Source organism: Pan troglodytes, chromosome 13 (assembly GCF_028858775.2).
Source record: "Pan troglodytes isolate AG18354 chromosome 13, NHGRI_mPanTro3-v2.0_pri, whole genome shotgun sequence".
Taxonomy (NCBI): domain Eukaryota; kingdom Metazoa; phylum Chordata; class Mammalia; order Primates; family Hominidae; genus Pan; species Pan troglodytes.
In genome coordinates, this window is record NC_072411.2 from 18,628,137 (window position 1) to 18,649,239 (window position 21,103).

General features: G+C 44.0%; 1 protein-coding gene across 8 annotated transcripts in view; it reads right to left on the bottom strand.

The window, feature by feature from the left end:
• Positions 1–21,103, bottom strand: part of CCDC93 (coiled-coil domain containing 93) — a 98,539-nt gene that overhangs the window by 7,149 nt on the left and 70,287 nt on the right. For 7 of the 8 annotated variants that reach the window (XM_024354636.2, XM_054678745.2, XM_054678744.2 and 4 more), the window contains 5 exons: positions 18,462–18,570; positions 16,302–16,384; positions 13,948–13,985; positions 12,780–12,864; positions 8,336–8,449 (listed from right to left, as the gene is read on the bottom strand). In XM_024354636.2, coding sequence (XP_024210404.2) covers positions 8,336–8,449; positions 12,780–12,864; positions 13,948–13,985; positions 16,302–16,384; positions 18,462–18,570 — 429 coding nt within the window. The remainder of the gene's footprint in view (positions 1–8,335; positions 8,450–12,779; positions 12,865–13,947; positions 13,986–16,301; positions 16,385–18,461; positions 18,571–21,103) is intronic. The other variant, XR_010149653.1, reaches the window with a different exon arrangement.

A 21,103-nucleotide genomic window follows, 5' to 3' on the forward strand; every position in this document is an offset into this window, starting at 1 on the left:
GGATGCAGTGAGAATTCAGAACGCAGAAGTAGAGGGCCAGTGAGGGGATGGTGAGAAGGCAAAATAGAGGGTGCTGGAGAAGGCTCCACCCTGGATGAAAGTCCAGATTAAACTGTAACATATAAAACAGAAAAGCAGCAGAACTAGTCTGGCTGAAGATATGGCGTAGAGGCTGTGGAGTAGCAAGCAAGTCCCTATTGTCACCTCCTCCTCAACACCTGTGGTGGCCCCAAATTACCTCAGAAGAGCTTGTGGGAGAAAGATGCTGGAACACTGACATGTGGGTGCCAGTTTTAAATTTTTGCCAAGTAATATGTTCAAAAAAAAAAAAAAAAAGGACTACCCACCATCACAATTATTTTCTAAGACAATTTTAACACCAAAAAATAAAAGGACATGCTAAATGTGAGGTGAAATATATTTAAATGAAATATGCAGGATTTTCAGGGGGTGGAGCCAAGATGGCCGAATAGGAACAGCTCCCAGTGTGAGCGAGGCAGAAGACGGGTGATTTCTGCATTTCCAACTGAGGTACTGGGTTCACCTCACTGGGGAGTGTCAGAAAGTAGGTGCAAGACAGCACGTGCAGTGCACTGAGCGTTAGCCGAGGCAGGGCGAGGCATTGCCTCACCCAGGAAGCACAAGGGGTCAGGGAATTCCCTTTCCTAGTCAAAGAAAGGGGTGACAGATGGCACCTGGAAAATTGGGTCACTCCCACCCTAATACTGTGCTTTTCCAACGGTCTTAGCAAACGGCACACCAGCAGATTATATCCCGCGCCTGGCTCAGAGGGTCCTACGCCCACGGAGCCTCACTCATTGCTACCACAGCAGTCTGAGATCAAACTGCAAGGTAGCAGCGAGGCTGGGGGAGGGGCACCCGCCATTTCTGAGGCTTGAGTAGGTAAACAAAGCAGCCGAGAAGCTCGAACTGGGAGGAGCTCACCGCAGCACAAGGAGGCCTGCCTGCCTGCCTGCCTCTGTAGGCCCCACCTCTGGGGGCAGGGCATAGCCAAACAAAAGGCAGCAGAATCCTCTGCAGACTTAAAAGTCCCTGTCTGACAGCTTAGAAGAGAATAGTGTTTCTCCCAGCACGCAGCTGGAGATCTGAGAATGGGCAGACTGCTTCCTCAAGTGGGTCCCTGACCCCTGAGTAGCCAAACTGGGAGGCACACCCCAGTAGGGGCACACCGACACGTCACACAGCTGGGTATTCCTCTGAGACAAAACTTCCAGAGGAATGATCAGGCAACAACATTTGCTGTTCACCAATATCCGCTGTTCTGCAGCCTCTGCTGCTGATACCAAGGCAAACAAGGTCTGGAGTGGACCTCCAGAAAACTCCAACAGACCTGCAGCTGAGGGTCCTGTCTGTTAGAAGGAAAACTAACAAACAGAAAGGACATCCCCACCAAAACCCCATCTGTACGTCACCACCATCAAAGACCAAAGGTAGATAAAACCACAAAGATGGGGAAAAACCAGAGCAGAAAAACTGGAAACTGTAAAAATCAGAGTGCCTCTCCTCCTCCAAAGGAACGCAGCTCCTCACCAGCAATGGAACAAAGCTGGACAGAGAATGACTTTGATGAGTTGAGAGAAGAACGCTTCAGACAATCAAACTACTCTGAGCTAAAGGAGGAAGTTCGAACCCATGGCAAAGAAGTTAAAAACCTTGAAAAAAAATTAGACAAATGGCTAACTAGAATAACCAATGCAGAGAAGTCCTTAAAGGACCTGATGGAGCTGAAAACCATGGCACGAGAACTACGTGATGAATGCACAAGCCTCAGTAGCCGATTTGATCAACTGGAAGAAAGGGTATCAGTGATGGAAGATCAAATGAATGAAATCAAGCGAGAAGAGAGGTTTAGAGAAAAAAGAATGAAAAGAAATGACCAAAGTCTTCAAGAAATATGGGACTATCTGAAAAGACCAAATCTACATCTGATTGGTGTACCTGAAAGTGACGGGGAGAATGGAACCAAGTTGGAAAACACTCTGCAGGATAATATCCAGGAGAACTTCCTCAATCTAGCAAGGCAGGCCAACATTCAAATTTAGGAAATACAGAGAATGCCACAAAGATACTCCTCTAGAAGAGCAACTCCAAGACACATAATTGTCAGATTCACCAAAGTTGAAATGGAAAAAATGTTAAGGGCAGCCAGAGAGAAAGCTCAGGTTACCCACAAAGGGAAGCCCATCAGACTAACAGCTGATCTCTTGGGAGAAACTACAAGCCAGAAGAGAGTGGGGGCCAATATTCAACATTCTTAAAGAAAAGAATTTTCAACCCAGAATTTCATATCCAGCCAAACTAAGCTTCATAAGTGAAGGAGAAATAAAATACAGACAAGCAAATGCTGAGAGATTTTGTCACCACCAGGCCTGCCCTAAAAGAGCTCCTGAAGGAAGCACTAAACATGGAAAGGAACAACTGGTACCAGCCACTGCAAAATAATGCCAAATTGTAAAGACCATTGAGGCTAGGAAGAAACTGCATCAACTAATGAGCAAAATAACCAGCTACCATCATAATGACAGGATCAAATTCACACATAACAATATTAACATTAAATGTAAATGGGCTAAATGCTTCAATTAAAAGACACAGACTGGCAAACTGGATAAAGAGTCAAGACCCATCAGTGTGCTGTATTTAGGAAACCCATCTCATATGCAGAGACACACATAGGCTCAAAATAAAGGGATGGAGGAAGATCTACCAAGCAAATGGAAAACAAAAAAAGGCAGGGTTGCAATCCTAGTCTCTGATAAAACAGACTTTAAACCAACAAAGATCAAAAGAGACAAAGAAGGCTATTACATAATGGTAAAGGGATCAATTCAACAAGAAGAGCTAACTATCCTGAATATATATGCACCCAATACAGGAGCACCCAGATTCATAAAGCAAGTCCTTAGAGACCTACAAAGAGACATAGACTACTGCACAATAATAATGGGAGACTTTAACACCCCACTGTCAACATTAGATCAACAAGACAGAAAGATAACAAGGATATCCAGGAATTGAACTCAGCTCTGCACCAAGCAGACCTAATAGACATCTACAGAACTCTCCACCCCAAATCAACAGAATATACATTCTTTTCAGCACCACACCACACCTATTCCAAAATTGACCACGTAGATGGAAGTAAAGCACTCCTCAGCAAATGTAAAAGAACAGAAATTATAACAAACTCTCTCAGACCACAGTGCAATCAAACTAGAACTCAGGATTAAGAACCTCACTCAAAACTACTCAACTACATGGAAACTGAACAACCTGCTCCTGAATGACTACAGGGTACATAACGACATGAAGGTAGAGATAAAGATGTTCTTTGAAACCAATGAGAACAAAGACACAACATACCAGAATCTCTGGGACACATTCAAAGCAGTGTGTAGAGGGAAATTTATAGCACTAAATGCCCACAAGAGAAAGCAGGAAAGATCTAAAATTGACACCCTAACATCACAATGAAAAGAACTAGAGAAGCAAGAGCAAACACATTCAAAAGCTAGCAGAAGGCAAGAAATACCTAAGATCAGAGCAGAACTGAAGGAAATAGAGACATAAAAAACCCTTCAAAAAATCAATGAATCCAGGAGCTGGTTTTTTGAAAAGATCAACAAAATTGATAGACTGCTAGCAAGACTAATAAAGAAGAAAAGAGAGAAGAATCAAATAGACGCAATAAAAAATAATAAAGGGGATATCACCACCAATCCCACAGAAATACAAACTACCATCAGAGAATACTATAAACACCTCTATGCAAATAAACTAGAAAATCTAGAAGAAATGGATAAATTCCTGGACACATACACCCTCCCAAGACTAAACGAGGAAGAAGTTGAATTTCTGAATACACCAATAACAGGCTCTGAAATTGAGGCAATAATTAATAGCTTACCAACCAAAAAAAGTCCAGGACCAGATGGATTCACAGCCAAATTCTACCAGAGGTACAAGGAGGAGCTGGTACCATTCCTTCTAAAACTATTCCAATCAATAGAAAAATAGAGAATCCTCCCTAACTCATTTTATGAGGCCAGCATCATTCTGATACCAAAGCCTGGCAGAGACACAACAAAAAAAGAGAATTTTAGACCAATATCCCTGATGAACATTGATGCAAAAATCCTCAATAAAATACTGGCAAACCGAATCCAGCAGCACATCAAAAAGCTTATCCACCATGATCAAGTAGGCTTCATCCCTGGGATGCAAGGCTGGTACAACATATGCAAATCAATAAACATAATCCAGCATATAAACAGAACCAAAGAGAAAAACCACATGATTATCTCAATAGATGCAGAAAAGGCCTTTGACAAAATTCAACAACACTTCATGCTAAAAACTCTCAATAAACTAGGTATTGATGGGACATATCTCAAAATAATAAGAGCTATCTATGACAAACCCACAGTCAATATCATACTGAATGGGCAAAAACTGGAAACATTCCCTTTGAAAACTGGCACAAGACAGGGATGCCCTCTCTCACCACTCCTATTCAACATAGTGTTGTAAGTTCTGGTCAGGGCAATCAAGCAGGAGAAGGAAATAAAGGGTATTCAATTAGGAAAAGAAGAAGTCAAATTGTCCCTGTTTGCAGATGACATGATTGTATATCTAGAAAACCCCACTGTCTCAGCCCAAAATCTCCTTAAGCTGATAGATTCAGCAAAGTCTCAGGATACAAAATCAGTGTGCAAAAATCACAAGCATTCTTATACACCAATAACAGACAGAGAGCCAAATCATGAGTGAACTCCCACTCACAATTGCTTCAAAGAGAATAAAATATCTAGGAATCCAACTTACAAGGGACATGAAGGACCTCTTCAAGAACTACAAACCACTGCTCAATGAAATAAAATAGGATACAAACAAATGGAAAAACATTCCATTCTTATGGGTAGGAAGAATCAATATCGTGAAAATGGCCATACTGCCCAAGGTAATTTATAGATTCAATGCCATCCCCATCAAGCTACCAATGACTTTCTTCACAGAATTGGATAAAACTACTTTAAAGTTCATATGGAACCAAAAAAGAGCCCCCAATGCCAAGTCAATCCTAAGCCAAAAGAACAAAGCTGGAGGCATCATGCTACCTGACTTCAAACTATACTACAAGGCTACAGTAACCAAAACAGCATGGTACTGGTACCAAAACAGAGATATAGATCAATGGAACAGAACAGAGCCCTCAGAAATAATGCCACATATCTACAACTATCTGATCTTTGACAAACTTGAGAAAAATAAGCAATGGGGAAAGGATTCCCTATTTAATAAATGGTGCTGGGAAAACTGGCTAGCCATATGTAGAAAGCTGAAACTGGATCCCTTCGTTACACCTTATACAAAAATTAATTCAAGATGGATTAAAGATTTAAACGTTAGACCTAAAACCATAAAAACCCTAGAAGAAAACCTAGGCATTACCATTCAGGACATAGGCATGGGCAAGGACTTCATGTCTAAAACACCAAAAGCAATGGCAACAAAAGACAAAATTGACAAATGGGATCTCATTAAACTAAAGAGCTTCTGCACAGCAAAATAAACTACCATAGGAGTGAACAGGCAACCTACAGAATGGGAGAAAATTTTTGCAGTCTGCTCATCTGACAAAGGGCTAATATCCAGAATCTACAATGAACTCAAACAAATTCACAAGAGAAAAACAACCCCATCAAAAAGTGGGCAAAGGACATGAACAGACACTTCTCAAAAGAAGACACTTATGCAGCCAAAAGACACATGAAAAAATGCTCATCACTGGCCATCAGAGAAATGCAAATCAAAACCAAAATGAGATACCATCTCACACCACTTAGAATGGCGATCATTAAAAAGTCAGGAAACAACAGGTGCTGGAGAGTATGTGGAGAAATAGGAACACTTTTACACTGTTGGTGGGACTGTAAACTAGTTCAACCATTGTGGAAGTCAGTGTGGCGATTCCTCAGGGATCTAGAACTACAAATACCATTTGACCCAGCCATCCCATTACTGGGTATATACCCAAAGGATTATAAATCATGCTGCAATAAAGACACATGCACACGTATGTTTATTGCAGCACTATTCCCAATAGCAAAGACTTGGAACCAAGCCAAATGTCCAACAATGATAGACTGGATTAAGAAAATGTGGCACATATACACCATGGAATACTATGCAGCCATAAAAAAGGATGAGTTCATGTCCTTTGTAGGGACACGGATGAAGCTGGAAACCATCATTCTCAGCAAACTATTGCAAGGACAAAAAACTAAACACCACATGTTTTCACTTATAGTTGGGAATTGAACAATGAAAACACATGGACACAGGAAGGGGAACATCACACACCGGGGCCTGTTGTGGGGTGGGGGGAGGCGGGAGGGATAGCATTAGAAGATATACCTAATGTTAAATGACGAGTTAATGGGTGCAGCACACCAACATGGCACATGTACATATGTAACCTGCACGTTGTGCACATGTACCCTAAAACTTAAAGTATAATAAAAAAAAGAAATATGCAAAAACATATTTCATCCCCTCCCCCTCTTCTGACTTGCTTTGGATTGAAGGAAAGAGGCCTGGCAAGAATCTGGTCTAGGTGTCTTAGCTGGCTCTGAAGGAACCACCCTCTGTGTCTGGTGTGACAATGACTGCCAGCACAGGTGGGAACCCAGACCCAAGCCACTTAACACCTCTGAAGGAACTGGTGCCTTGGAGGTCATCCTAAGCTCTCGTCTGAGAGCCTGTAGGGCGAGAATGAGCTTTTCCATTTCATTTTCAATTGCTTTGACAGCTTATACTTATCCTCCTCAACTTGCTTTTCGTTTCTATACCGTCAAAAGGGTGTCTCCAAGCAACATTTGAGATGCAGTTCTTCTCCTTTTGTGAGTTTTGATTAAAGGGAACGAGGAGCTCTGAGTAGGGCAGCAAATTCCTAATTGTTCCCTGCCAGTTCACTCACTGGCCCTTCTGGGACCTCAGCTGCAGCCTGTGCTAGCCTCAAAGGAGTCCCAGACTGAGCCGCAGACCCTCCGCTCCCCATTCCTGCACTGCTGTGGCTGAAGAACTCTCTCTTCCCATGGCTAGGTCCTGCTCACCCTAGAGGGCCCTCCTAGACCACACTACCTAAACCAGTCTCCTCACATGGCAAAGTCTGGAATTGTTACTGCTTATTTGTTACGACTTGTTCTTAGCTTGCCATCCGTCTCTCCCACCACAGCGTATGCTCCTTAAGGAGCAGGAGGTCTGCGTTACAACCTGGCATCTGCCCAGGGGTATAGTAGGAGCTGGAACACTGGAAAAGATGAGATTTTGAAATGCCTATGGGATGTGGCTTCTAGAAGTTAAATCACAGAAAAGGAAATATGTAGAAGACAAGGGAAAGATGAGGAAGGAAGAAAAGTCTTAAATTAAGAACAAAATTATGAGCATGGAAAGACTACATTTTTTATTCTGCAGACCAAACACCAGGATACAATCTACCTTTAACTCTGCTGTATTTTCAGCAGTCTCTAAACTCACTGAAACCACATGGATTTAGGTTAGGGAGAAGGAATTCCTTAAAATAAAGCTGCTGAGACCCTAGCAAGGACCAAATGAAGTCTTTTTGGAAAATGTCTTAAGGGCAGGCACTTTTCTTTCTGGAACAATGAAGAGTAACTGCCCAAATGCAGGAAGGAAAAACAGGGAAAACCGAAATTCAGTTGAGTGTTGGGTGTTAGGAGGTGCCAGGCCTGGTGCTGGATGTTTCAAATTTCTCACCTGATGCAACGGAATTCACCAATGAGGAAACTGAGGCTGGGAGGGATTAGGTCATTGCCAAAAAATGACCTGTAAGTGTACCACTTACAGCTGGTAAGTGGTAAATGTAGGATTCGAATCCAAGCCTGTGACACTTCAAAGTTCTCTCTTCCCACACGGCTTCTTGAGGTCCCTCCCCACCCTAAGATTGGCAGGAAAGAAGATTCTATATCTGAATCCGCAACAAATGCTGTTTCCAAGTGGCCCTTGATATGGACTGATGGAGTCGTTTTGTGAGTTAATGTGCTTACTAATGTTAGGAAAACTAAAGTGATGTGATGTCTTAAAACATTTAATTAGACCTCAAGATGGGCCACAGAAAAACGCAATCTTCAGCTACCTAGATGCCACACTTCACTGCCAGATCACACTCTGTCTTGTTATTTCCCTTCACAGACCAGAGGAAAACCAAAAAACTGCTGTTTTTTAGTGGCTACTTTTGAGGTGAACATATATCTCACGTTAGCCTTAATGGGCTACCCAGCCTTCCTCTTACCTCCTTGAACTCTTTCACAGTCTTAAAGTATAGCCTCTGCTTTTCTAACAGCTCCAAGTACTGGTCGTTCAACTGGTCTCTTCTCATTTTGTTCTCTTGCTTTTTCTTTTCCATCTGTTGAAACATTGTGGGAAATGGTGATGAAAAGACATGTTCTGCCCAAGGGCTACTGGCAACATCCAAAAGGCAACAGTTGTTAACAGTTTCATGGATTTCCTTCCAGTAGAGGAAGCTTCAATATATAATTTTTGAGGTTGGTTAATTTATTTGCATGATATTACATGGAGGCTCTACAATTTATTCAGCAATTTTTCTATCCCTGAGTATTAACTGTTTCCATTTTTTTTTCTCACTACAATTTCACAATGGACAGGTTGGTGATTCTCAACTAGGAGCTATTTTGCCCCCCATCCCCCACCCGGCAGTGTCTGGAGACAGTTTTGATTGTCACAACTGTGAGAAGTGGGTGCTACTGGTATCACTGGGTAGAGGCCAGCAATGCTGCTAAACATCCTACATTGCACAGGACACCCCCACAGCAAAGAATTATCTAGCCCGAAATGTTAACTGTGCTGAGGTTGAGAAACCCTGATTTAAAAACTGTGCTCATATAATAAAACCGTGTATCCTCTTTTGATTTAATGTAAGTATTTCCATGTCATTATAAATTTTCTACAAATTATCATTTTAAAAACAATACACTATTCCTGCTGATTGCTAACTTGCCCATCTTTCTGCTGGTAGACAATTTAGGATATTTTCAGGATTTTGATCTCATAAATAGATGCTAGGCTTTGATTTAAAGAGACTTTTCTAAGGTATCCAAAAGCTTATTCATTCAACAAACATTGACTTAGAACCTACTGAGTAGCTACGTGTAGTGGTGAACATGGCAAAGTCACTGCTCTCACAGAGCATACATTCTAGAGATTCACATTAAGCAAGCACCCTGACAAACAGACACACAAAATATTCGCAACACTGATAGGTCCTGTGAGGAAAATGACACTGGGGGAGGTGACGGAGAGGAGGGTGGGTGCACGGCCTCCTCAGCCTGGAAGCTCAGAGAGGCTCTCTGAGGACACTAGAGCAGGGCTGGCAATGCTATGTGCTATATGTCTGGAAGGTAAACCCAGAGAATCAGCCAGGAAATGAGGGCAGTAAGAGTTACGGTACAGACCGGGTGCCTGACTCATGGCCGGTGCTCAAAAGCTTGTTGAATCAAATTCTGAGAGATGCTTTGCTGTGGCTTTGCTGATGCCTGACCATGATTTCTGTGGGGAGGGATTTGGTAAACACAAGCTATAGGTAAAATTGACTGCATTTTATTCAGTAGTTCCCTCCACACTATAGGCTTCTGTTGACTACACAGGACAAATGCAACTTGGTGTCCCCAAGGCCTATCCCAATGCTGTTCAGAGAAAGACCCACCACATATGGGGACTGATTTGCCTAGTCAAATCCTGACCTTGCATTCAGTTCCTGAGTCCCAAGACCCTGTGCCCTGCTCTTTCCACAGGTCTGCATACGGATGCCTGGTGCACACCCATGCTAGGTCTCCAGTTTGGTGCCCTCCCTTGTGCCTAGGTCTCCCAGAGTGGCCAGTCCCCTCTGGGGTGTCCTACCACACTTGGAGCCCTGGCTCAGCAGCAAGTCCTGATCCCTGTCGATGGAACCCCTAATGCTGCCTGCATGGGTCTCTGACACCCACTCATGATCCTGTCACAGTGACACACCAGCCCACCGCAGTTCCCACTACTGTTCCTTCGTGGGCTCCAACTCTCAAAGCAGCAGACATCTTTTCTGCTGCACTGGCTAGGACCTCACAGCTAGGTCCCTCTCTCTTATTAGGACAGCCAGCAGCTCTATCTCAGGCCTTTCCTCTCTGCTCTGTACTTTAGCAAAACACTTCACCGTGACTGATTATGTCCTAGTGAGGTAGCAATGCGCTTGAATTATGAATTTATCCAGGATCCACTGTGGGAGTTAGTGTGGCAACCTAGAAATAGTATGAGCTTGAGGCCAGAAAGGCTGGGTTCAAATCCTAGTTCTGCCACTCACTGTGTATCCTTGGACAGCTAATTTAACTTTTTTGAATGCTACGTCCTTTAGCTAAAATAAGAATATCAAGATAACCAGTTTTGTTACAAGAAGCTTGGGACATGCAATGGTAAGTGAATGATCCATCACCTGGTCTATAGTAGCTGCTCAATAAAGACCATTTTTCTTCTCAACATTTCACATCCTAGAATGCCAACTCACTATGAGAAGCAGGAGTTGACTCTTTGATCTAAGCTTCATTTTCACACTCTTCTCAGTGTCCCCTTACCCAGACATACGATTGTTATTCCCTCCTTATCACCTCTTCACACCCTAGGTCTGTGAAGTGCTTGTGCCAAGCACTTGCTCACAGTATTCCAGAGATCCAGAGACCTTAACTCCTCTGAGTGAGGTCAAAATGCTGACGGATATGTGACCTCTTCTTTACTCAGAAACCTTCAGACGGGGCATAAACACCTATTCGGTCATTGTTACCCAGCGCTGGTCTACTATGTAACACTCTGAACCTGCTGGTTCTGAGAAACCTGTGCTTGAGAGGACAGACTCCCCTGCCACATCTATGAGAGCAGGACCCATTAAGGCACTGTTACAGGGAAAGCTTTTTTTTTTTTAAACAAACACAATAAAACATATCCATCCAAGTGACTGCTGTTCCATTCAGAGTGTCTATCAACATTCAACATTCAAAGCGTATCTGGAGCCCTCTCTGAGAACTGCTCTTTGACTCTGTTGAAAGAATTCACTCATTCAACAAATAGTCCTGGAGGGCCTAACCATGGGTTAGGTGCTACATCAGCCACCAGGGATGCAGACCAGAGAAAGAGAGCCCACTCTGCCCTGGGTGCCATTGACCCATTTGGCACCCACCATGGAGGGGAGAGACAGATACAGCAGTGCCTTTCCACACTGGTCAGCACTGAGGGGCCAAGAGCATGAAGCCTCGGGGAGAGTGAAGAGAGTGAAGGGGTGAGGCCCATTTCTTCCCCTGCTTTGGCTCATAGTCAACAACAGGAATTCATGGGGTTTTTTCCTTTGACTTCTGCTTCCTGTTTACAGAGAGCAGTGTAAACAGGAAGTGGAGGCGAAAGGAAAAAACTCCATGAATTCCTGTTGTTCTTGACTATGAACCAGAGCAGCTTCCTGCGGAGCAATGGCAAGGTGGAAGCGTCTAACACACTGACACCTGGGTTGTCAGAAGCTTTTGGTCAGCCAGGTTCTCTGCCCTCCACCTACTCACACCCCAGGTCACTGAGAGGGGACTGCATTCTCTCTCTGCAAGACAGGCTATCCTGGCTTGGGTGAGTGTGCGTATATAGGCAAGCACTGACTTAGGTCGTTCTCATTTTTATGGCTGAATAGTCTTGAGAAATCGTGCTTGTTACTAGTGATACTTTTTTTCTCCTCCTTTGACATCATTTTATTAAAGTCATTCACAGAGAGATTAATGATATTTTTCTACAGGGAAAGGGATATGGAGCACTTCTGCCCTTAGCTCATCTCTTGTGAGATGAGATTACAGGCAACTTGAATGTTTGTCTTCTGTAACAGGGTTTTTTATGTTGACAGGACCTATGGACAATTCTTTCTTTCTCATGTGTTTACATTCTGGCATCACTCACTGGAGCCCTCTGCCCCAAGATCATAAGAGGAGAAACCCAACGTCCCCGGAAGATTTTACTGCCATGTCGGAGAACCACTCTGGTGTGATACATTTTTAAAACAGGACCATAAGCAAGAGATATTTGGAAGTACTGTTTAGGATTCATCTGAGAATGGTGGTAGGAAACTGCAGCTGTCTCTGTAGGAAAATCCCATGCTGCACCCTGACTGAGTGGGGCCTCTCTGTTCTCTTCAGACTTCTCAGACTCAATTTCCTCTCAATTTGGCAGAACTCAGTTCAGCAATGATTTCTCTTTTTTAGAGGGTTCCTGAAAACCAAAATGCTCTCAAGATCCTAAGATTCCTAAGGAATGAATCTCTTGTGGCGGAATGTCAGGTACCACAGATCCACCGAGGAAGTGAATCTAGTCAAGAGCGGAAGCCTGCTGGTCAAAGGTGGTCTCCTCATCTGTAAAATGGGTGTGATACTGTTCACTTCAGAGGTCTTTTAGGAATGTCAGCACAATGCTTGGTACACAATAGGTGTTCAATACCTGGGAGCTACTGCTAACAGCAACTTTTGAACCCCTGGGTGTAGGCAGCTCATGAGACAGGCCCTGCCCATTACAGAGTAAGACGCGTGGTGGGAATACCTCTGTAGAAATGTGTCTTTTCAGGATTGAGGGCACACTCCCCAACTACCAGAAGAGGCCTTTTCTTCCCAGGACCTTCCCTGTCACCACTATAAAACCTGGGCTGCATTACAGAAAAGAAGCCATCTGACCTTCATTCTACTTTGCTTAATTCCTTCCACAATCTGTTCCATCTGACGTAAAAACTGGTCCCGGGCAGCAGGGGAGGCCATGGCCCTGAAAGAAAAACCAGTAGAGTTATGACCGGCACACAGGACTCTGAGGCAGGGGGAAATGCCAAGCAGTCAGCTCTGTATCCAGATGATGACCCTTGGGAGAGGCAATCAGGTCTTTGTAACGCACGGTGGAGCCACAGGGGCCCCTGGGATCCCAGGCAATTAAGGAGGCTAAACCTCTGAGAAGGCATGGAAATTAGCCTGGTCTTATAATTGCATATTAATCTTTTTTGTCATACTTTCCCTGTAACTTTCATAACTAATATGTATTTTCTTGCAGTAAAATGTGACTAAAATTAACAAAAACATTATTTATTTGAAATACGGCATGTACTGCGTAAGTAATGAATTTCATTTGGTTTACAAAATTTGAGGATTGGCAGATACTTGAAACTGGGAGACATATTCTGAGATTTCCTAAAACCAGGGGAAGCTGCGGGCTTTTTTTTTTTTTTTTAAAGAAAAGAAGCTTAAAATCTAGAACCTGTAACTCAATAAGATGTCAGTCTCAATGTGTCCCCTGTCATCTGCCAGAGGACAGCAGAGATTTGTGCCAGAGAGAAGGCAAGCATGCTCTCCAAGGAGCAAGTCCTGGGGCTGCTGGATGGTGGGTGGGCAAATGGACATGCTTGAGGGCTTGATTTGGAAACAGGTGGGCCTTGACATCTAGTTTTTAGAGAACAATGTACACATTAACCAAAAAAAATCTACCATGAGATTTAAAAAATCTAAAAAATTACATAAATTCCATTAGGTAAATTTTAAAGCATCTCTATGTGTTCATTAACAAATATTAATTTGATAACATACAGAGAGATTTTAGTAGGTGGGCACAGTCAAATTATTTGAAAGTTAACTTTTTTCGTCAGCTCTTCCTTCACTCTACTATCATTATAGTTTTGCAGGTACTCAAGGAGAGTGTAAACAAGATACTTAGCAGAAGGGCTAAAAGAGTAAGAATCACATACCCAGCGTTAAGTCTTGCATGTACCTTTGTCAAGCACATTATAGCAATGTGAGGTGGGCTGAATTCAAAGCGCAGGCTGGCAGGGTATTAGTGGGAAGGAGGACTGACAGTACTTACTGTGAGAAGTTCTCATGAATTGAGTTCAGCAGACTAATCTGGGGAAGTAAAAAAACAAACGAAATTATAAGACAGGCAAAAAGATTTCCACACTACTGCAACTGCTGCAAGCTTGCCTGTCTCCACATACTGCTTCTGCAAGGAACACATGCCTTGTTTATGAAGATTAAAGTAACATATGAAAAAAAAATTAGCCACATGTTCTGTCTCACAGATTTCCTCAGGGAATCCACCTTCTTCTCACAGAAAATTCCCTCTTCCTACAGGGCATTCCCACAGGAATGTAGGGAGAGCGTGCTTTGAAGGGAACTGGATCTCAGCTGAGAGGACACTAAGCTAACACTAGGGCTCTCTAGGCAAGCTGCCACCACAGCCCTTTCTATCTTGCCAAACATTGCACTTTATTTTCAAGGATAACAGCTTACAGGAGTCAGACAGTGTGGAAAGTGAGAGTCGTTTACACCCTATTCCTTCCCACAGAATCTTCTCGCCAATGCAGCAAGCTAAGCTGCTGGGTGGCTGAGCGCCTCCAAGGGGATGCACTGTTCAAGGCCCCGTGGACACTGCCTTAGCCCCGCAGCAAATCCTCTTATCTGCCCCAATGAAACAGTCCTGGGAAGGGCTCTGAGGCAGGAGTAAGGAAACCTGGGTCATCTTTCTGGCCATAAAACTACTCAACTTGGGGGCTCAGAACTAAGTAATTACCATACGTGAACTTTAGGTTCACAGTCTGCAATGTAGAATATTTCTTGTCCTTAGTACTCCACAGGAAGGTTTTAAAGTTAAAATATCACAGGCATAAATCCATTTAAAATAAAATACCAAATTTATTCAAATGTAACATTCTAACTGGTAACATGGCTTGGAATTAGAAAGCCCAGCTCCCCAGTCTGCCTCGCAATATTCCTAGTTTTTAAACAGTGGAACAACTTTAAACACTGCTGATGAAGGAAGGTCAATGGGGTTTAAGGTCTTTGGGAAGGGGCTGGCCTATCCCTAAGTCAGGGTTGGCAAATCTTTCCTTTGCCAGGTAGGAGGGCCCCAAGGCCAGGATGTGGGACAGAGCTATTCCCCAGGTCTGATGCAAATCCCATGAAATGCATTCATCTATTCAAACATTTATCAAATGTCTGTTATATGCCTACCACTGTGTAAGCCCCGGATACAGAAAAAAATAAAACAGCTTCCCAAGGAGCGCCCTCTAGGATGACAGAGATCTACCTGGTTTGTCTGACAGCAGGCAGTAAAGGTGACAGTAATTACAGATGCCTCAATTTGGGTTCAGGTAAAAGACACATTTGTAATATTATCCTTATTAAAGTGGTAATTAGTGTAGACTACAAGGTGACAAAATGAAAACACATTCTATCAACCTCAAGGTGAGGGGGAGGGTAGGAACAAGTATGTACTGAGAATCCACCATGTGTAAGGAACTTTACATTTTCTCATTCTGTCCTCATTATAATCATCATCAATGCAATTAGGTGTCATCCCCATTTTACAGGTGAGAAAAAAGAGGCCACACTAAAACCCAAATAAACCCAAATCTGACTGACACCAAAGCCCGTGTTCTCTTCAGGACACTATGCTGCCATGGTGAAGACCAGGACTGTTCTCTTTTTTAAATTAAGACATATCTGCATACTGTGCTCCAACCGTTTGTCATCAACTTGGGAAAGCCCTGAGCCATTAATTTAACCTGAGTTTTTAAGTGTTAAAAAGAGATATACCTAATGCTAGATGACGAGTTAGTGGGTGCAGCGCACCAGCATGGCACATGTATACATATGTAACTAACCTGCACAATGTGCACATGTACCCTAAAACTTAAAGTATAATAATAAAAGAAAAAAAAGAAAAAAAAAGAAAAAAAAAACAAAAATTAAAAAAAAAAAAAGACGAAGGGAGTGACAGTGACCCTTTCACCCCTGCTTTGAATTTTACAAACCTTTTAGTTCACGCCTTTGTCGGCCACTGATGATTAAACAGGTATTTTCTCCCTGTAAACCATAACAAGCCCACCACCCCCATTTCATTCAGCTGGTTCCTCCCTTCCTTTAAATCTCAAACTAGTCTCACCAACTCCAGAGCTTCCATTGTGTTCCTTTTAACAATGGCATTTCCCCCACAGCACTCTAGAATGGCTGTCTACCAGTCTCACTTCACAGAAGACAGTCTGGGTTCCCAAGGAATCTTGCACTTTCTGACTGGGTATGCCAGCACTTAGCATATAAAATAGGCACTCTTTCTGCTAATGCTGAACATACCTGTCCCAAACATCAAGTTCATTTGACTTCCTGGAGTCAACTGCACTGTTAGCTGCTTAGCCATTTTCTTTTTATAAATGTTCTTACCTCTTTTTCCAAATAAACCTTTTTATCATCCAGGGTATTATATAAAGTGAAGAACTGCTTGGTTTCTTTGTGCACTGCTGAAACTGTAAAGGTAAAGAAATCAGCACACGAATAAGAACAGGTATCAGAACACCCTACCTGCCCCTCTCCTCCATGAATGCACTGCCAGGACAGCTTTGTCAGGCCTGGGAGCTCACTCTGCAGAAACCCCACAGCGTGCAAACTGAATTGCCTGGGAAGCTTTTAACAAGTCTCAGGACCAATGAAAGGAGAATGTTGAAGGTGGGACCCAGGTGGTGACAGTGAGTACCCAAAGTTGAGAATTACTCCCATAAATGAACCAGCCACCCTTACCTCATCCAGCCAAAGAACTGGGTGGGGGTTGTAGATATTTGATAATAACACATTGATACAGGTATTTTGATGTAACTGCTTGAAAATGTCCTTAGTGTAAACATGTCTTTATCAGATGATTTTAACCTGTGTGAAATTTGTTCTGTGAAATAAATAGATGCAGGTATTATTATTGCTAAAAGCTTTGAAACAAGCAGGAATAGAAAAGTAAAGGGAAAGATTTAACTTAAAGCAGAAACTACTTTCTGCTGAAAACTGTCACTGCTGATCCCTGCCTCTGATCATTTGAGTCCAGTGTGAGGACTGGATGAAATCCCAGCCTAGTGGGGCCGGGCACATGAAGGAAGCGTGATCTGATCTCCTCCAATAGAGCCAGGGCTCTACCAGGAAGGATGCTGGAGAGGCCAAGTCCTCAAGGCAAAATCTTAGGTGGATTTTGAAATACCAAGTGGGAATTGTAGGATAATGGCACTATGGACTCAGGTACCAGCTCACAGGCCAAGATGCAGATGTGCAAGAGGGGTGAAGCTGGGTGAAGTGGGCCAAGACGATGCAGGACTTAGTATAGTGTATTTAGGATTCTAAAGATTACCCAAGAAGTTGCAGGGAGCCTAAGTATTACAGCTTTTAGAGTAAAATGATCAAATATATGTTGAAAAAGATCTAATTAGACTCTGGGCAGCAAAGGAAGGTGGCTACAGCGCAGTCCAGAAGAAATAGACTTGAAAATTACTAAGACACAGAATTGGCGAGCAGCTTGAGTCAGAGAAGAAAGAGGGGTCCAGTTTGCCTAAGAGGAATATGGAGTAGGAGGGCCGAATTCAATTTTGTACCTGTTGAGTTTGAGGTATCATGGGGACATACAAGAGTAGGAGCCTGGAGAAGAGGTGATCAGTTCTTGCCTGGGGTGGGGTGCCTAGAATAGGTTTACAGGATCTGAATTGGGTATTGAAGAATTTAGCCTGACAGAAGAAAAAGGATCCAGGCACCAGGAACAGGAGGAGTCAAGGCTAAGACGTCAAAGCTCATGGTTTGTTCAGAGGCAGTGTGTGGACTGACAAGGCCAGAGTGAGGGTTCAGATCAGGAAAGGGGCCTCCAGGCAGGCCACTCAGACTGGGGAGGAACCCAGGCATGGTAAAGAAAGAGGCTCTATTCAGTAAGGCCTGAGGAGTTCCTGAAGATTTGTTAGCAGAGAGAGAAGTGACAGAATCAGATGTGTGGCTAGGGGACTTGGAGGCACTGCAGCTAATGGTCATTTAGCTGAGATATGATGCAAGAGCAGATGTGGCAGGAATGTTAGGAAGAAAAAGGCAGTGGCAGCCTTGAGGGCCATTCTGAGCCTCATGAGACATGATCTCTTATTCAGGCTGAGGGGGTCATGGTCCTGGGTTACTGGGTGAATATGACACTGTTAAGGGTTAAGGACCACATCAGCAACAAAGTCTGTAGAGAAGAACAATGAATGAGGACTGATCTCTAGACACCAGGGTCACGATGTTCCGTGTGAAGTTGGAAAGTGGTGTGGGAGCTCAGGGGAAGGCTGTGTGGCTGACCAGGATGAGGGCTGCTTTGAAGCTTTAGTCTAAGAGCTCAACTGGTTCAACCATCTGTCCACGGAGAGGGCAGTGAGAGCACCACAGTGCTGCTCCCGGGACTGCCAAGTGGGCCTGCTGATGAAACGGAGCTTTCCGGTGGTGGCCTTTGTGGACTGTGCTCTGGTGCATGCTCCCCCATGCTAAAGTGGAACAGACCCCTCGCCTGTCCCTTCCCAGCCTCAAGAGCTTGTCTGTGGTCAATGCACCTACTCTGGCGGTAGAGTTCAATAAATCTCTTCTGATACTGTATTAGCTCGGCACGGCTAGGGACTTCATCAATCTTGCGGTGCAAAATTGCTATTTCTCGATTTCTTCGAGCCTAAATGCAAAAGGGAGGCAGAGACAGTACTATTTGGTAAAAGGCCTTACATGTTCTCTAGGGAGCCAAAATATTGCCTGCACCCCGACCTGAGCCCAACCATGCGCCCTACAATGCAGGCACAAACTCCTGCCATGGGCTTAAAGGTCCCCATCTCAGATTTGGATTGACTTTCCCACTTTCCTAGGAGTGGGAGGTGGTGTGACTGTGAACTGAATCACAGAAGGCACCAAATGAGTGGACCAGGAGGGAAGATACTGAATGGGAAGGGCTTCTATGGACAGAGCCTGCAGCTACCCACCAGGCCCCCAAGGAGTCTAGAATAGCCAGCTCCACCCTGCCAGGCAGGGACAGGCAACAAAAGGAATGCTTCAGATGATGGGAAGCTATGCCACCTTGCCGCCTCCACATACATCCCAAATTCCTCATCCAGGTTAAAAAGCTCCTGCAACCTACTCCTCAAATATTTTCTAGCATTTTCTCCCTTCCACAGACTCAGGAAACTGCCCTACTGACCGGGTCTGGGAGGCATGGCACTGCTGTGTGGTGTGGAATGGTGCAGGGGCAGCTGCAGGGAGAGCAAGCCGCTCACTTGTGCATGGCTCCCACTGAACACGTGTAGACTCCAGACCAAGCGGGCTCTGAGTGCTGCCTTTCTTCTGTGCCTGCATCCCTTTGTCCACCATATCCTCCCACTCTCCTGCCTGCTTCGCCTGCAGCAGCAGATGTGAATCTCTAATTCACTGGGGAAATAGGAGCCTCCTGGTGGGAAACCCACATTCAGCTCTGGTGACCTAATCCAAAACTGGGTCTCTGCAGCTCCAGGGAGAGGGAAGGATGTATTTCTCCCTTAGGCCAAGGCTATGCTCCCCATGGGTGCTCAGGCTCTGACTCCTGGTTTTCTTTCAGGTGTCTTAAGATACAACTCTTCAGTCTTTTACTGCATCTGTAACTTTTCACTGGCTACTGACCCTTCTCATCAGCATTTAAATACATTCATGTCCTCACTCCTTAAAAAGCCCTTCTTTAATCGCCATCACCTTTCAGCTACCAGCCTCTCTCTTCCCTTTTACAGGGAAATGTACTGAGAGCCACGCACATGGGAGCCTCTGTCCATGCCAGTCCCTCTTCAACCCACTGCGACTAGGCTCTCCCCAGTGCCCCACTGAACTGCTTTTGCCAAAGTCACTGCACACCTTCTCAGGGACACATCTAATGGACAATTCTCAGCTCCTAGCCTTCTTGATTTCTAGTGGCACTTCCCCTCCTCTCAGCTGAGCTCTCTGCTCGGCTCCCACAAGCCTCATGCACTTGTTTTCCCTTCTGGCTGCTCAGGCGCATCCTCACTGGGAGATCCCTTGTTTTGCTCTGCCTATCCTCACATGTGCTCACCAGGGTGTAGTCTCAGGGCCTCTTCCACATTCCACAGCCCCAGTGCTCATCAACACTGCAGACACCCAAATCTCCAGGCCATACTATTCTGGGAGTCAGAGCTGACAACCAAGCACTCCTTGGACATTTCAATGTGGTTGAGTATCCCAACTTTGAAAAGCCCCAAACAGATCTCATTAACACTCCTATTTATTATACTCCTCTCGCCCTTAACCCTAGTCCATTCCTTCTCTTTTATGCTTCTTCTCTATGAATAACACAAATATTATTCACCCTTGTGTCAGAAATTCCAGCATCATCCTTGACTCCTCTTTTTATCTCAGTTGATACTGTTCCATCAGCTACAGCCCTGCAATCTGTCCCATCAGTTCATTTCCATGCATTCTACAGCCACTGCCTAACTCAGGCCCTTGCCCTCAGCAAGCCACTGGCTTTACTGAAGCTTTCCCCTAGCCAGTCTGAAGCTGCCCTTAGAAAGCAATTTGCACGTAATCTCCCTTGAACTTTGATGTATATATAGACATGTCTTGGTTCTCAAATAGCCAGCATGTCCAGGAGATGGGTCATCCTATTTATTAGTTCTGGGACCTGATCCAATGCTGAATACATATAAAGCACTCAGTCAAAAAGTTTCCAAATATGCAGCTGTACTGTCCCGATTTTATTTAGTTCTGTGCCTCTTTAAAGATTAGTAGTCTGTAACAAGGACAAATTTGACTCACTCTAATTTAACCCTCTCAGCTCAGCAAAGTAAGTAGGTGCCAGAGAGAGGGGAAAGGGGCTCTCACTGTCCTCTGCAGCCTTTTGGCCACTCCTACTCGAGCCCAGCCTTTCCCTCCCAGGGAACAGAAGGTTGGCTTGAACCAAAGTGTGACACAAGGAATTTTTGGCTGTTGAGCTTCCATGAGCCAGATCCCAGCAATGTAGGGGATTTTAAATGTAATTTTGACTCTGCATGAATTAAATTTTAGAGCTAATTTTGAAACCTATCTCCCCCATATTTGATGTCACTCTCACAAACTGCCGGTTATCCAAACAAACAAGCCAATTTCTTCATAAAGAAAATGGGATGTAATATCCACTCTCCACCTGGGGTTAGGATTAACTCAAAGGAGTGGTTGTGAAAGTAATATACCAATGT